General features: G+C 50.1%; 1 protein-coding gene across 1 annotated transcript; it reads left to right on the forward strand.

Moving 5' to 3' along the window:
• The first annotated feature begins 2,593 nt into the window (after window positions 1-2,593).
• On the forward strand, window positions 2,594-6,858 carry LOC144935758 (VIP peptides-like). Its single transcript, XM_078862503.1, is given in 4 exon segments — window positions 2,594-2,775; window positions 3,725-3,851; window positions 5,723-5,837; window positions 6,727-6,858. Coding segments are annotated over 3 exon segments (363 nt in total). The 5' UTR covers window positions 2,594-2,775; window positions 3,725-3,735.
• The last annotated feature ends 10,547 nt before the right edge of the window (window positions 6,859-17,405 follow it).

The following is a 17,405-nucleotide window of genomic DNA, read 5'->3' on the forward strand; positions in this document are numbered from 1 at the left end:
CAGCTGTGCAAACCTACTTGCTGTACCCCCCTCACACACAGATACAGCTGCGCCAACCTACTTGTTGCATCCATCCTACAGCGAGGCAGGTGTCGCCGTCGCGCGGGGCTAATAGTGCGCATCAGTGACTATGGTTCCACCCTCCTCGCCATAAAGAAGCCCTCCGCGCGTCTCCTGCAATAAATCCACCGCCGGCTACGAAATGGACGTGACAGATCGCCGGGCAGGTTTCACTTCAACAGGGAGAGAGAGAGAGCGAGAGATAAGAGGAGAGGATGGGGTGCATGTTGACTCAACCCTGAGCTTCCTTTCTCAATGAGACACACACACACACGCGCGCGTGCGTGCAAGCCTGCGTCTTAACCCATAATGAGCACGCTTCGTCGAACGCATTAACCGCAATTCCATTAAGACACGACGCGCGGTAGCCTGCTGCGTGTGTGTGCCAGCGTCGCGAGCTGCTTTAGCCTCTTAGCTGCCGCGTTATTGTCCGAGTTCGTAATAAAAACTGCTTCATTATCTGAGTTTGCCGAGCGGGGAATGTTATTGCGCGTTCAGCTGCCACGGTGCTTCCTGTTCGCCCCCTTGAGTCCTTTGATCACCAGAGCGAAGTTATATGGGCGCGTGGATGGAACGGAGGCGCAGTGGTTAGCGCACTGAGTTGCTCAACCCGTGGAAGCCGAGTTTGATATCCGCTCACGGCAACAATACACAAGCACACTCCAGTATGGTGAAGTATGATCAGATTCCAAGAACACAGGATGAGATGTTACTATCCTTTGTGCAAGCACTTCCAAGAGTTCATGAACAGTGAGCCTGGTGAAATTTGGGGAGCGCATCGTCAGTAGTGAACCTTTGGTTCCTAGGGTGTTTCGGCCTTTCACACGATACACCCTCCCCAAAGGCGGCCAGCGACAGGGTGATCAAACCTACGCTTGCGTCCCATTCCCAATTAGTCATAGGAGTTGCCTTGTTGTTGATAGCCAACATCCCATGGGACTATGCATGGCAGGGGCGTCCTCCTCCCTGAGTCAAGCATTGTTGACCGCATACCTCCTGGCCCTCTCACTTCGGGGCCCAGCTGGGGTCTTTCCTCTTCATCCAGAGCCACTGACTGCTGCCTTCTGCCGCCTCCGATACAGCTCTGATTGCCGAACGCTGGCTCTGGCCCTTAATTCCCAGGTGTCTAAGCAGTCTGGTTGTAAGCAGTCTGGTTGTAGATGCTCACGGCAACAATACACAAACACACTCCAGTATGGTGAAGTATGATCGAACAACCGCTACGACCGCGCAAACCTCGAGGAGGTCTTCATCCAGCGGTAGTTCGGTATTTTTTCCAACATTATTAAATTTACTCCCTTGAGATTCTTCTCGGCGGAAGAGGTGGAGATGCTTGTGATGACGGGGCTACACGCGGAGGCGAGGACATTGATGACCCATTCACAATAAGTATTAGCAAACACGCAAACGCACGTATGCAAGTACACAAGTACAGGTAAAGTACAATCACGTCCTAAGTTCCCTCGATAACCTTGAATCTAGATTGAAAACTAATTTCTTTAGAACTGTTTGTGTGTGTGTATAGTTTGTTGTCCTTCCCCGCACCTCCGACTCGTACGGATGGCTGCGTACGGTGCGAAAGAAGTCCAACACACATGCACATGTTCTGAGAATATGAGGAGGGAATTGCTATAAGGGAGCAACTGAGAAGGCCGACACGCCCGGGCGCAAGACGAGGTGGTGTGGCCTTAACCATGCCCGTCCGCCGTTGTCTCCCCACCGTTAATGTTGAAGAGGTCCGGCACATCACGTGTCACCGGATTTATAGCGCAGTGCGCTTACCACTGCGAAACCTCTTTCCACAAAGATCCCCCGTATAGCCTTAGGCAGACTGTTGTGGCAAGTGCTGTTAGCGAGCAGCACCTATGAATGTCGGACACGGCATGCAACATCGCGCCCGGCCGAATTTGCCTTCCCAGTACTGATGTTTAGCGACCGCACCAGGTATTAATTTGATGCTGAATCTGCCTAGAGGAGGCCCGGTACCGTTGAAAAAAGTTGTCACTATTCTTGGTCGTGAGCGTGAATCGAACTCGGGTCGCCAGGTTCGTAGCGCAGCGCGCTAACCACTGCCCAACCGCTTTCTCGCATACCCAAGCACACCCACGCATTCACACGAGCACACACACCCACACACAGACACACAATGACGTTAGTCTGTAATGAATGTGTGTAAAAGTGACTGACGTCCACTGCGTGTGGGTGATTATTGCGGAGGGAAGTAAAAAAAAAGTGTACACGCCCCTAACCCGCTAACCATCTTCTCCGTGTGCGCGTGCGTGTATATAAATGTGAACCTGTGTGTGTGTAAATGAGAGACCTTTTCAGGACCTTGGACAGAGCCGCTCCCTACTCTGTGCCCCACCACTCTGGTCGAGAGGAGCGTGCGAGCATCGGCGTTTCGACTGCACGTGGCGTATTAACCTGCACGAGCTACAGAACTAAAATAATAATAACAAACATTACAACTTGATTCTAATACAGCCTCACCGCTGGGGCAACGTGCAAGCTCTATAGGTAGGTTGACCTAGACTGCAGTTTAACTGGCGTGCGAGATAAACCTGCTGCGCTAATTATTTACATTCTTGTTAGTGCGGGGCGATTTGACATCGAGTTGAGTGGCTTGTTCTAAACCAACAGGGCTGCGTGGTGTGAAGATCGCTGACTGAGGCTCCGCTCTTCAACATTCGGCTTCGGCGCTTCGCGGGGCAAACGGTGAGTTGAGGTTTGGGTTGCGAGTCGGAGCGGTCAGAAGTCGCGTGGTTTGGCAGAGAGTTGACGGAGTCCACGGGACCGTTTTTTCGAGTGTCAAAATTATGAAGAAAATAAAATAAAAACTTGTGATCATTGCAGACTTGATGCCGTGAAATAGGTTTACCTAATTCGGTGTTTGAGCATTTTAACACCTATTATATTCTTGGTTATTTCGGTAAAGTCACCAAGAATATGAATCCCTGCAGTCACGAAAGCTTTAAATAAAAATGTGAACACCTATTTTATTGCCAGAAGGGGTAAAACCTATTGCGATATATTCGTAATTTTGACGGCGTTAGCGTTCTCAGTGAGCGGTGGCGCAGTGGTTAGCGAGCTGCACTACGAACCCGACGACCAGCGTTCGTTTCTCGATAGCGACCAAAAACATTGACGATTATCTGCACCAGTCGTGGGCCTCTCCTAGGTCGACTCAGCGCCAAATGAGTACATGGTGCTGTGTGTAAACATCAGCATTGGGGAGAAGAAAGGCTGCCGGACGTAGTGCTGGCCACCCACCCCCTCGAACGCCGTTTCGGTCTTCATAGGTACTCGCTAACAGCACTTGCCACAAGAGTCTGTAATGTTAAATGGATATTTGTGTCCGTTTTAGTGTACGTTTCTGTATTATGTGAGTGTGTGCTGGTGTGTGTGTGTGTGCTGGTGAGTGTGTGCTGGAATGTCTCAAGCTCAACACAGTCCTGCGGCTCCCGTAGGTCGACTCAGCCTCAAATGTGTACCTTGTGCGATGTGTATTAAACATCGGCACTGAAGATGACAACGGCGGCGTTCATAGGTGCTCGCTAACAGCCACTCGTCCCAGCAGTCTGTTAAAGGTTACGCGGCGGAATCTCGGTGCAGACATTGTTACTCCCCACTCTGTCCTTCCTAACGCGTGTCCTTCCTTTTACAGGCATCGTAACCATGAGCCCCATGCGCTCGTTCCAAGCGGCAGTCGCCGCCGTCTGCTTGGTCCTGACTCTGCACTGCCCGGGTCGCGACTCGTTCCCCGCCACCGACACGGATTTCTTCTCGCTGCGGTGAGCGGCGCGCCTGTGTGCAGCCGGGGAGCGGTGGGGCAGCGGTCAGCGCGCTGCGCTCACGATCACTAAGCGCAAGTGGCGAATATTTGAACCGGGTTTGAGCCTCCCCTAGGTCTAATTATTCTTAATATGAGTACCTGCTGTGGTGTATACACATGATTAGCACTGGGGAGACAAAGGCGGCCGGGCGTGGCTCTGACCACACCAGCCTCCAGCTGTAACAGGTGATCGCGAGCAACACTTGCCCGTAGTTTGCATGTGTATACGGGGGATCTTTGTCTTTGTTTGTGAGGCACACGTGGGAAGCTTGTGGGTCTCGTCACAACAGCCATATAACATTGTATATATCGCACGTGTTTGTTTGTTCAGTGGGTCATTTGTTTGGTCTTATATGATCGTTGTTTAACACGTGCAGCCAGTTTTATGGGGCCGCGTGCTTTCCCGAGCAAGTGATGACATAATTTTTACAACCTCTTATAGCTCGTTCGATGTTTTGACACCGTAGAATTTGGTGGACAATGAACATTCTATGCCAGTAATTTGCTTATTGCAATGTCAGAATTAAAATGATGATAATAAACAACGGTGCTAGTTTGATATCATGATAATTATCATAATCATGCCGATTATATAGATTGTCATCGTGATCCAATATCGATCTGCATCGTTTGCAAATAATCAATTCATCGTAATCAATTATGTAATTATCACCGTCGCCGTCAATTTTATTTCACTGTCATTATCACGCCTAATGTGTAGTCCCTACCGCACCAGGCTAAGTTAGTGTGCCCAGGACCGGTTCAAATGTCACTCGCCGCTGACGGTATCAGCCGTGTTCGGGAATCGAACTCAGGTTGCCTGGTTCATAGCGTAGTGCCCTAACCACTGAGACACGGCTCCACCCGTGTGTCTATACTACGCGGTCAATAAATTCGACCAATGTGTTCTACTGCATGCGACGTCCAGTAACGTAGTGGTCGCTATGAAAACCACGCATCCTCACGTTCGGCTGGATCCATTGTAAGCGTTATTTGTGCACGCGGGGATGAAAATCGGAGTAGCCGGAGAAAAGCCCACGGGGCTTTAGGAGCTTCACGCAAACATCTCTGCGTGATCCACCAACCTTTGCCTCCAAAGTTCTGGCTCGGAGGGCGCGCACGGTCGCCTCGTCCCTGTAGTTGTCTTGGAGGTAATTTAATTTCAACGCTTTTATTTTTGGTGGTACCGCGTTCGCAGCGGTGCATGAGCACAAATAACCAAAAAAACGCAACACAGCCGTCAATAACGCAGTCTTATAAAAGGTAAATAATATATAATAGGCGACGTTTCGGGCAATGACCCTCCTTCATAGCACCTTCTGCATTCTACGTGTGTTGCTATGAAGAAGGACCATTCATCGAAACGTCGCCCAAGATATTTTACCTTTGCGGAAATTATTGATGAATGTGTTGAGTTTTTTAAAAAAAATAATTATTGTTTTATTTACGTGAGTGCCTGCGCGTGCGTTTTCTCCAATGATCACGTGTGCCACGACTGCACCCAATCTCATCACGTCTCAGAAGCTCAGCAGGGTTTTATTTTTAACCTGGTCAATTTACACGACAGCGCTTGAAGCGCGTGAGCCTGTCATCGGAGAGGCAGCAGGCGCTTCGGGACTCTGGTTGTTGCACAAAACAACCGGAACTCACGGCGTCATGGCAAGGAGGAGCGTGGCAGTAGAGGAGGAGGAGATTCGTGACGATGAGGTCGAGGATGATGAGCGAGTGATGAGCCGGAGATGAGTGACGTCTGTCACTGTCATCACCCCCCACCCCCCGCGTCCCCTTCCTCCCTTCCCCCCCCCCCGCTCTCCCCTCCCCGCCGTTCAGGCCGGAGCGACACGCCGATGCCCTCTTCCACAACAACTACAAGAAGCTGCTGGGACAGATGTCTGCCCGGCGCTACTTCGAGTCCCTGCTGCAACAGGGCAAGCGGATCGAGTGAGTCCCCCTGCGGTGATGGTGGCTCACTCGGCGGTGTCACTCGTTGTCGGTGGCGGATCCGGGGGGAGGGGGGAGCGGGGGAGGAGGGGGACCACTCTGACCCCCACCCCCACCCTCTCGCCCTCCCTTGAGAGGTCAAAATGTGTATTGTATAGATTTTTGTTTTTACATTTTCGATCGAATCAGTGACGTTAATAACATCATATTAGCAGACAAGAGACATTGCATGTGCGTATTAGTTAATGTTAGGAGGAGAGGGGAGATATTTAAATAGTTTGAAATGTAGGGAGCCCCCCCCCCGTCTCCCTCTTGAAAGTTTTCAGATCCGTCCCTGGCTGATGAGATGTCCATTGAGAACCGAGGCTCGTTGAAGTTGCTTGAAAGTTTTTGTTCATTGTTGAAGATGAAGACTCGTGTGGGGAAAGTCGAGGAGGCGCAGCCGAAGACTCATTCCGATATTCCTCACGCTTCTCAAAGGAGTCCCAGTGAGCATTTAAAAATAAACTTTTTATTTTATTTTACCAGCTAAGGCCCACTGAGATATTTTTCAAAAGCCACCTGGCCACAAACAATGGCTCAATAAAGTGCCTTCTCATGTGTGAATCCATAGCAGCCAAACACTCGAAACGCACGTTTCTAAATGTGGAGGGGAAAACCGGAGGACCCGGAGAAAAATCCACTACACCACAGGCGTCAGGGTTGGGATTGAACCCACGCCCTCCTGTGTAGCAGGCGAGGTAGTTAACATCTCGCCACCGCGCCAATTTAATTCTCATAAAAAACATAGACGTGTCCCACATAACCCCTACTAACCATGCCCCCTCTCCCCCAACTTCCCCCCCTTCCCCCCCCCTTTCCTCCCCCACCCCTCCCCCCCTAGTGAAGAGGAGCCACCCTTCGAGGAGGCGTCGTCCGTCTACAAGCGCCACTCGGACGCCGTCTTCACGGACCTGTTCAGCCGCCTGCGCAAGCAGCAAGCGGCGGAGAAGTACGCCAAGGCCATTCTGTCCAAGCGAAGGTGACGGGCAGACTGGGGGAGGGAGAGGTGTCACGCATGGCACGGGCCTTCATCTGAGACCAGGGCTACTGCGTCTATCAGCCAGTGTTCTTCACAGAAGGAGGGTCGCACTTTCGCCGATAAGACGTTGTCAGTGAGTGTGAGGCTCCGCCACTCCATTTGAAACCATTGGGTGTTTGACAGCAGCACGATGATGATGATGAGGTTGATGGGGGTGTTTTCACATTTGTGTATTGTAGGGGAGGGGGGCGCACATCAAACCATCCATCCAGTGGCCCGTGCGGGCCTTGCAATGAAGAACACTGGCTTAGATTGTCAAGGCCGAGTCGCATAGCTCTCACAATGATGATAGTTTGTTTTGATAGAGCGCCCTGTTTTTTTAAAATATTCGACGGCATCTCCCAGTGGCAGCTGTCTCTGCGTGGCTCAAGGTGAATCAGCACCTGGCCTGCAGGTGGGCGTTAGTCTGCCAATAGGAGGCGAGGATTGCCATGTGGTTTACCCTAAGGGCACCCCCAGTAGCAGCTGCCCCTGTACGCCATAATTGGCCTGGTAATTCCCAGAATGATGCTGCTGCTGATGTGGGTGGTGATAGTGATGATGTTGATTATCCTGTTTGATGATGCCGACGTTCAGGATGATGAGTCCATCGGAGCAAGGCAACTCCCTGGTGACGTCCGGCGAGCTGGACGTGGCCGGACTGGAGGACTACTATGAACCGGGAACCTTGCGAGACATCGTGCAGCACATCGCCGAGGTGCGGGGCCGCCACACGGCTCAGTCTTAGCGCATCCACTGCTTGGTGGCGGAAAGTCGTTCGCGGTTCGAACCTGGCAGGCCACCCCGGTTATTTCTTCTTCTTCTAGATTTAGGAATTTTTGTGTACGGTGCCTTTTCTGCAACATTTTACTGTCTTTTCTTGGATTTTCTCTTTGCACTCAGTCACATAGTCACTTTAAAATGTTTTTTATTCATGTTTTTTATGTTTTTGTTTGTTGCGGTTGCACCCGATTCAAGAGCCGAATGGCTCACAGGGGTATACCTAATAAATGAACTTGAAATTTTAAATGAACTAGAGGATGTCATAGTTGAATGTTAAGGTCCTTCAAGCAATGCAAGGCGGCAGTAGATGCCAGAGGGACTGCAGTGATACCGCCAGGGTGTGCGTGGATGACGCACTCGTTGGTGTGTAGTGACCGTAAGGTCGACGCCGTCTAGTCCACGGCGGACGTTAAAGATTCCCCGACGTGTAGGCCATTTGCGTGCGGCCGTCTGGAACGCTCTCCCTTCCTATATTAGGAATCCATTGCAGCTATGCGCTTTGAAATCAACTACATTAACAGCCTAATTTCTTTAGAACTGCTTTTTTGTTTTTAGTTTGATGTCCATCCGCCGCAACTTCCCATTAGCACGATTGGCTACGTCCGGTGCGAAAAAAGTTCAACATATGTACATACACACGTAATTTTCCACATTTATCAAATGCGAAATATCACACTGCCAGTCACTCGAGACCTGAGCTTCGTGTTGAAGCCGTGATGATGCTGGTTGTGATGTCTGGCAAAACGTCGCGCAACATTGCCACGCGTTTCGCTCGCTCTCCAACATCCGCTTTTGTTGAACAACCAAATACGTCCGCCATATTTGTTCGTGACCAGTGCCGGATTAAGCTAATGCGGGGCCTGTAGCATATGTTATAAAGGGGCCCTAAATACAAAAAAAACACGCACAAATATTAAAACACACATTTTTTACTTGCATAGTAAAGTAATTGTATGTTTTCATTTGCTATACAGCCAGATAATACGACAAATCGCTAACCTTAAACACCCAGGCGTTCATAAAAGTTGAAGGCGGTATAGTACTATAGCCATAGAGCAAGTGCAGAATCACTGAACCGGAAGTGATAGCTTGAAAGCATTTAGTGCGGGGCCCTTGAAAGCGCGGGGCCTGTAGCATATGTAGCTACTACATGTGTAGCTACTTGTGCTACTAGGATAATCCGGCACTGTCCGTGACGTGACAACTTGATTTTATTGGTCTCAATCGGCTGGTGGAGGGCTATAATAATAATATTATTATACCAACACGACGATCTCACCCAAAATAAATAATTTAATTACCTCACCGGACACAATTAAGTTTTTTTTTTCAAAATAAGTGTCATGATATCACAGGAACAACCAAATAGATTGGAACCGGATATTTTGTTCGTTTTTACCATTCGAAATGTACTCATCCAAATGCTGTCGTAATTCATCTGGGCCAATGATTAAAGTTACATCTCACACAAAAAAAAACAGCAACAAATATCCCCCGTATAGCCTTACCAGACTTTTGGGGCAAGTGCTGTTTTCGAGCACCTATGAAAACTGGCATGGCACACGAGGGGGTGGGTGGCCAACACCACTCCCGGCCGCCTTTGTCTCCCTCGTGGTGATGTTTACACACATATATGCGCACGCAATTGGACGCACGTGTTGCGAGAGTAAGAATTTATTTTAATCGACAGACCGATTAATCGGTACCGTGCTTACGCGGTTATACCGGAGCCTGAAACAGTGGCCCTGGTTCCATATTGGAACAATGTTCCAGACGACATGAGAATCGATCCGATTTTTTTTGTTAAAGTGGTCAATAAATATCGAAGTGTGTGCTCTCCCGTTACCTGAGTGAAAACGTGGAGCTCTCCTTCGCCAGCCGGCTCACGAAACTCCGCAAGCGATGACTCACCGCCTCACTCCGTTTATTTTGCAGGGTTATTGACAGCGACGGGAAACCTGCCCGTGCCTTTGGAGGATTTATAAAAGATTACGTGCCGCTCATCATCACAAAACAGCGACGACAAACAACGACAACAACAACAACGACCACGACTACTACGACTTACCGCTGCGACAACCGCTATGACGGCGACAATGGCGACAAAAGTCGCGAGCAATTCCGGCTGAGCGTATTCGAACGATGCCATCCATCGTGATCTCCGATATTCCGTTGATGCGCGTAGACCCCCCCGTCCCTCTCCCCCAACCACCTCCCCCCCTCCCCAACCAACCCTCTCCGATCGCCCACCCGCATTGGTAGAGAACCACAGCGTACGACACTGCTGTCTGGCATGGCTCAACTTCCTATTTTTTGTTCTACTCTTTGGTTCTTTCGGTAAAGTCACGTAGGTATAAAACGAAATAAAAATTTATTTTATACCTACGTAAAATGAAATAGAATTATTTATTTTATTTTATACCTACGTGACTTTACCGAAAGATTCAAAGAGTATGGATTTCTGCAGTCAGGAAAGCTTCAAATCAAGATTCTTATATTTTTTTTGCGTTGGCTCGCTCGCTACGGACAGGGCCCATGGGCATTAGTCACCTCGATATTCGTCGACGGTGGCGCGAACCATAACGTCAACGATAACATCGTGACCACTACCGGCTCGGCAAACACAGCGATGCCCCGTATAGCCTTACCAGACTGCCGGGGCTTCGTGCCGTTTGCGAGTAGCACCGATGAAGGCCGCCACGGCACGCGAGGGGGGTGGCTGGCCGACACCACGCCGGGCCGCCTTTGTCTCCCTCGTGGCGAGGTTGACACACCGCACTAGGTACTCATTTGAGGGTGAGTCGACCTACCGATATAGACACACGCGCGCGCGTGGACATACATCGTTCTTACGGACACGGTGTATTCCAAAACTAATTCCGACTGCAATTGATTTCCACCACACCACCCCCCTGCAATTATTTAACCGATACAAAACTTTCGATTTGCATTCACGGTGACCGTGCCCCACTCGTCACGAACATTTTGCGGTGCGGCAAAAGTTGTCCTCCCCACGTGACAATGCCAGACCGTGGATGCTCTCAGACCGCGCGTAACAATTTTGTCTGGCGCATTTCACGGTTTCCCTGGTGGCTTCTCCATCCACCGAGCGGACCCACATTGGTCACCGCCAATTATTTCCCCCTCTGAACGATGGCATTTGCGGGGCGAACATTTTTGAAAAAATAAAAAATCACACTGCGGTCGATGCTTGCACGCCAGAGGGCTTTCGCGATATTAGCCGGGTCTGCCCGGGTCTGTGCAAGCCAGGAAATATATCCGCACCCGGCACACCGCATCCAGTATACAGCTCGCTCTGACTGTCACCGTGGCTCATGGTTAGTGAGAAATTAAATCCTGGCTACTTGACTCCACGATTTATAATTTTTGCCATGCTAGGATACTGGTTCACATTGAAGCATGTGAAGAGACACGGATAGAGACGACGTTTAAACGTCCGAAAGTTGGCCGAATGTCGCTCACATCCCCATGAATGAATATCTAAAACGCCGAATACAAAAACCAATGCGGATAGGATTTAGGTGGCGTCTAGATGTGACCGCACCTTGATATGCTTTACTGACACATCGGGCGTGGGTATATATAAAGATGTATTTAAACCATTTCACTGAGAGTGCAGCTCACATTTAGAAGGCTGAGAGTTCATATCTTGGTTCGGGAAATGATTCAGTCCATCATACCAATAGGGGCGATAAAATCGCAACTAATTTGTTGAAAGCCAACACTGATTACCGCAAATATACATTACAAGACAACAACGATCGTTAGTTTATTGCAGTCAACACGAAGCATTTTTCAACAATATCAGGGCAGTATCATATTTATAACGTGTAAATTAATTTATGTTTTACTCTGCTTTATTTATTAACACTCCAGCAACAAGAGCTATCACCCCCTTTGCACAACTACAGTGACATTGACCACGTGAAGTGTCGCGAATGCTCGGCAGGCGGTCACGGGACGTGCACGCGTGTTACTGGTTGACTAATTGAGGTGACTACCATACACAGACAAAGACACATGCATCGCCTATGCGTATTTGCTAGAGACCATGCGAAATAACGAATGTTAGCACAAACGTACACAACCCACAGGACAGACGTGTCTCCCCAGTGCGCTTTAATCGAAATGAAACAGCAAATGTAACCAATTACACGAAAACAGGCTATTACCTACACGTATATTTACTTGTCAATCACAGGTCACCTATGCATTCTTTGGGGCATGCCTTGTGCGTTAAGGTCGTCGTACAGATATAATGATATAAATATAGCCTAGCATATGAAGAGTCCACGTGTGGCTGCCTAGCCGTGTGAGTATCGATGTCATTTTAGCTGTCGCCTCCACCCGCTGCTCGTGTGCAATTGTTCGCGTGAGACGGCGGGCTTCGTGTGACACGTGACGGGGGAAGAATAAAGTACATTTACTACGAGCCTGTGGTCCACCCTCACTTGCCGTGCGTGCCCAGCTGTGTGTGTGTCGACTCAGCCTCAAATGAGTACCTGGTGCGGTGCGTTAAAACATCGCCACTGGGGAGACAAAGGCGGCCGGGCCTGGTTGCTAGCCACCCACTCCCTCGTGTGTCGTTTCGGCCTTCATAGGTGCTCGCTAACAGCAGTTGCCCCAACAGGCTATACGGGGGGTCTTTGGCTTTGTGTCACTTAGTGGGGAGCGGTAGTGTCGCGGTTAGCGCTACAAACTCGGCGACCCGAGTTCGATTCCCGCTCACGGCCAACACCAGTGACAATTGTCTGAACCGGTCCTGGGCCTCCCCGAGGTCCACTCAGCCTCAAATGAGTACCTGGTGCGGTATGTAGTAAACATGGCCAATAGGGAGACAAAGGCGGCCGGGCGTGGTTGCTGGCCCACCCACACACCTCGGTGTGCCCGTGCCGGCCTTCGTGGGTGCCGCTACTCGCTAACAGCACTCGCCCCAACAGTCCGTTAAGGCTACACGGGGGTGGCGGGGGGGGGATCTACCAACACCGACATTGATGTCAACGTGGCTTCGCGTGCTGGCCACTTGTTGCAGAGGTCCGCGGTTCGAATCCAGCAGCCGTCCTGGTTATTACCACGGGTGTCATCGGGGATGCAACGTCCTATTTCAATGGGGGGCGGGGGGGGTCTAAGCAAGATACGATCGTGCCCCCCGCCCCTTTTTCCTGACTCACTTTTACTGAAATAGCTACGGATGTTTTGAACCCCGTATACAATAATGCGTGGGCTATAACTTTATATATTACTAGCAGAAGTACCCGGCGTTGCCCGGGTGAAAAATATATTTCTTAGTAACCTTACATATATACACAGATGGGCTGCTACCCCCCCCCCCCAGCCACGATCTCCTCGGCCGCTGTGCAGTAATATGTACGGCCTATAGTGTGGTGGGGTGTCGAGGCCTAGTACCGTGCAGAGCCTCCGGCCTCGCCTAAATTGCCCACCCGGCTGAGGCTGGGTACTGGGGCCGTTACCCCCCCACCCCCCGCGCTACAATAATACTGTGTAATCGCTATAATTGTATTATCTACCGACCCTATAATAGTAAGTGCACACATTGGGGTGGGGGGGGAGTGAAGAGGACGTGAAACTTTGATGAATTTACCTCAGAGTCGCGTGTTAATGCGTGCGCATATTTTTAACGGGAATTAAAAATGGTGTCCACCCCGCAGCGAATGCGTCGCTACCCGTTGCCAGGGGCAACCGCCGTGGAAAACCAAACGGACCAATCGTGTCGCGCAAATCCCTCACATTTCGTCCAATGAAACTGCGTATGGTCCGGCGACACACAGACAGACAGACAGACACACACACAGACAGACAGACAGACATATTTGCGATTTTATATATATATAGATTTTAGTTGCACTGTGTATTGGGTTTAGAGGAAGACAGTCTCCCAGTGACAATATTAATTTGAAAAAGTATTCAAAGGTACGATACTCACAATTAATCTGTCTCGCGTCTTGCATTCATGCCGGTCCCATCGGTCTCAGATTTCCTCAAAGGGGGGTGGTGGATCGCGCAACTTGATGCTTCTCTGCTGATACGACGATAGCCAGATGCATTTCTCGGGCCTTGGTCGCATAGTAGACCGCAGGTAACTTTCTAATGAACACATTTTTTTGTTCAGACATGTTCCTAACATGTTGTTAATTTAACACGTAGTAGGCTTTCTCGACCGATATCATTCATAATATAGATTTTTTTGGGGGGTTAGATCGCGTAAATATATAAATGTGTCGTTAAACTCGCCACCACCCGACACAGCCAACTAGTAAGTTTTGTCACGTAAACAGAACGTGGCCAATTTGTCACTAGTACAGCAACACCGGTGTGTTGGAGAACAAATCCATAACATTTACAATCTGAGTACGACGTTTCGCCAGTAATTCCAACTAGCTTCATCAGGCGGACAGCCAGACTTGTGGAAACATCCTCCTGTTTCGTTCCTTTAATAGGTGGTGGCGGGATTAACGACACATTTATATTTACGCGATATAACCCAAACAACCTATATTATGAATGTTTTGATTTTAAGCTTTCGTGACTGCAGGGATTCATATTCTTGGTTCTTTCGGTAAAGTCACGTGGAAGGGACTTTCAAACCGCATTACATTTTCTTCTCCCCCCTCCTTTTTTCTGAACATAGATGGACTCGTCCATCTGACCAACTGCCAAATCGCTGTCCGTGGTGCTGACGTCAGGACAAACAGCCACCTTTTAAAAAATGTCTTGCTGTGGATTTCACACCTGATGATGATTGCTTGTGTTGCTGTCGGAACGTCGTGATAATTTGTATTGTTTATATTTTTATAATTTTATTATTTCCCTTCTACGTGACTTCACCGAAAGAACCATGAATATTATGAATGTTGTTAATTGTTTTTCTGTTGACCCCCTCCCCCCCCCCCCTGATGGCAGGCTGGGCCCTCTGTGCACCGCATAGCGCTACCCAGTAGTTCCTACCCTGGCTGTAATAATAACCAAGACAATGTCCAAGCGTTGTATGTTTCATTCTCATGCGGACGTCAAAGATCCCCTGACGGCATTCGTAAGAGCGAGGCCATTTGTGTGCCCCTGGCGTCAGGATCCACTTCGCATCCGACTGCACAAACCACGGCAGCAGCTGCTACGGATAACTGATGCACAAATGTGAAATAAATAAATATAAACTCTACACTAGTGTGAGAATGTGATCATCCAGAACAGACCGTACAACGCATAACGAAGCAATGCCCGATCCATAAATACTGAGATGGAGACACGGCAGCGATACTCTCCGCTGCTCCTGATGCAGTTGTCTGTGCTTGGCCACCTGAAAGCGAAATTGTCATCGTTGCTCTGCATCTGCCTTACGAATGAAAAAAAGATGAAAGGTCCAAACGTTGGCCAAATTTGACAGTGACACCCCGAATTACTCATTCGGGATTATAGATAGCAATCATCATCCCCAACAGGCAGCCATGCCACAGGATACTTTTGCCCAAATGAGACTCGTCCTGATCTCTTGACTTCTCACCTGGCTAAACAAAATCAACTGAAAAGTTGCCATCACCACGTAATCAGCCGCAAAAACAGTGGTCATTATCAGCACCACCACCACCAACCGCGTCCTCATCAATATCACCGTCACGGCGATGAACTGAAATCACAATACTATTGTGGCGACCGGACACAAAGCAGCTCGTGACGTGTAAATGTGGAACGATTCCCAACAAACCCGCCCGTTATGTCCGTACGATGTTGAACGTCTTTCACGCTGTACGTAGCCATCCGCGCTAATCATCCCCCCACCTCCCCCACCTCCAGCCCCCCCCCCACCCCAAGCCCTCCCGTGACACCTGCCTTGAACCCCAATCGGCCGGGATCAGCCTTGGTCGATCTCACCCCGGAGCAGGGTGCCGTAGCCTCGTGCTCCGTGCCCTTTAGGAATGGGAGACGTGGGGGCTGGGGGGGGGGGCTCAGGGGGGCTGTCTTGCCGGGACTTTGCTCGGGCGCAGAGCGACGCCTCGCGTGCTCGGAGCGAGCGAGAGATGGAGAGCGAGAGGAGGAGCGAGAGGAGGAGCGAGAGGAGGAGCGAGAGGAGGAGCGAGAGGAGGAGCGAGAGTGAGACAACATAGGGGGGACATAGACATGGAGCAGGGAGAGCGGGGGAAGAGACTTTTTAAAGAACTTTTATTGCCGCCAGCAGCAACAGCACTGGAGGCGATTTCGATATGAAAAACACAGTCACCACCAAACAAATGAAAATAAACGCTACAAATCTACGCGCTGTGGCGCTAAAAGCACCGCGCACAACACGAGAGGGGGAAGAAGGGGGGGTAGAGAGAGGGGGTAGAGCGAGAGGGAAGGGGTAAGGAGAGCAGAGCGTGAAATCTTTTGTCAAATCTTTCATTTAAAAAGGGGGGGGTTACATAAAGCAAAGCATAAAAAAAACAAAAAAACTAAATGATCAACGAAGCAAAGTGCCGAGCATCTTCTTGTTTCCTCTGATCGTAAAGAAAGAGAGAGAGAGAGCGAGAGGGGGAGTGAGAGGGAGAGAGCGAGAGAAAGAGGGGGAGTGAGATTAATGATTGCCCCCCAGGAGTGACCTTTTTTGGAAGCCCTCTAAATGCGCGTGGCCTCTTTGCGACGCACGAGAGGGGCAAAAACAAACAAACAAACAACAAACAAACACATGGAGCGCTCTGTGAGGTCTTCATCCTGAAAGGCGCCGAGTAGCTATGCCCGTGTTGTCGTTTGTTTGTATTCATAGCCAATTGTCCCGTGCTGTTCGTGTCACGGATGCTGCTTGCGAGTCGCGTCGCCACCTGTCACGCAACACGGCCGACACTTAGCGGAGCGCGCGCACGTCTATTATTACACATCAAATAATACCACTACCGATATGTAAAAAAATGGTAAAGATCCCCCGTATAGCCTCAGCAGACTGTTGGGGCAAATGCCGTTAGCGAGCACCTATGTAGGCCGGCACGGCACACGAGGGGGCCGAGTGGTCAACACCACGCCCGGCCGCATTTGTCTCCCTAGTAGGCGACGTTTACACATCGCACTAGGTACTCATTTGAGGCTGAGTAGACACAGGGGAGGCCCGGGACCGGTTCAAATAATCGTCACTGATGATGGCTGTGAGTGGGAATCGAACCCGGGTGGCCCAGCGCGCTAACCGCTACACTGCCGCTCCCCCCCACCACACACACACGTGTACGGGTGTACTCCGCACAACATCTAAGTGTCCACCATTCAGCTGACAAGGATGTGCACGAGTTAATGTGGAGATGGGAACAGTTGCGCTACGAACCCGGCAATCCTGAGTTCAATTCCAGGCCGCAGCCATCATCGTTTCGAAGTTCTTCTGAAACGAGGCCCTCTCTTCAGCAGCACGCATGGACCCACGCGGTGAAGTATGGGGTGGTCTTCTTCCTGCAGTAGACAAACGAAAGGACTGTCAAACATCCACGTCAATGATCGCAGTGCAAACACATCCTGGCTAAATAGGTCAAACTGGTGGTTTACATGACACGCAAGATTGTGGAATGCTTTCATAAACGGGTGTGTTGATCGCCACGTGGTCGCGCGCGCGTGAGAGCAGCTTCGTCAGAAAGGGCAGCACCAGCCCGGGAGATGGATGGAACCCCTGAGGCGCTGCGCTAACAAGCGATTCATTAACCTCGGAGTGTTACACATTAGGGTGGAGCAGTGGGTAGC

Source organism: Lampetra fluviatilis, chromosome 14, assembly GCF_964198595.1.
Source record: "Lampetra fluviatilis chromosome 14, kcLamFluv1.1, whole genome shotgun sequence".
Classification (NCBI taxonomy): domain Eukaryota; kingdom Metazoa; phylum Chordata; class Hyperoartia; order Petromyzontiformes; family Petromyzontidae; genus Lampetra; species Lampetra fluviatilis.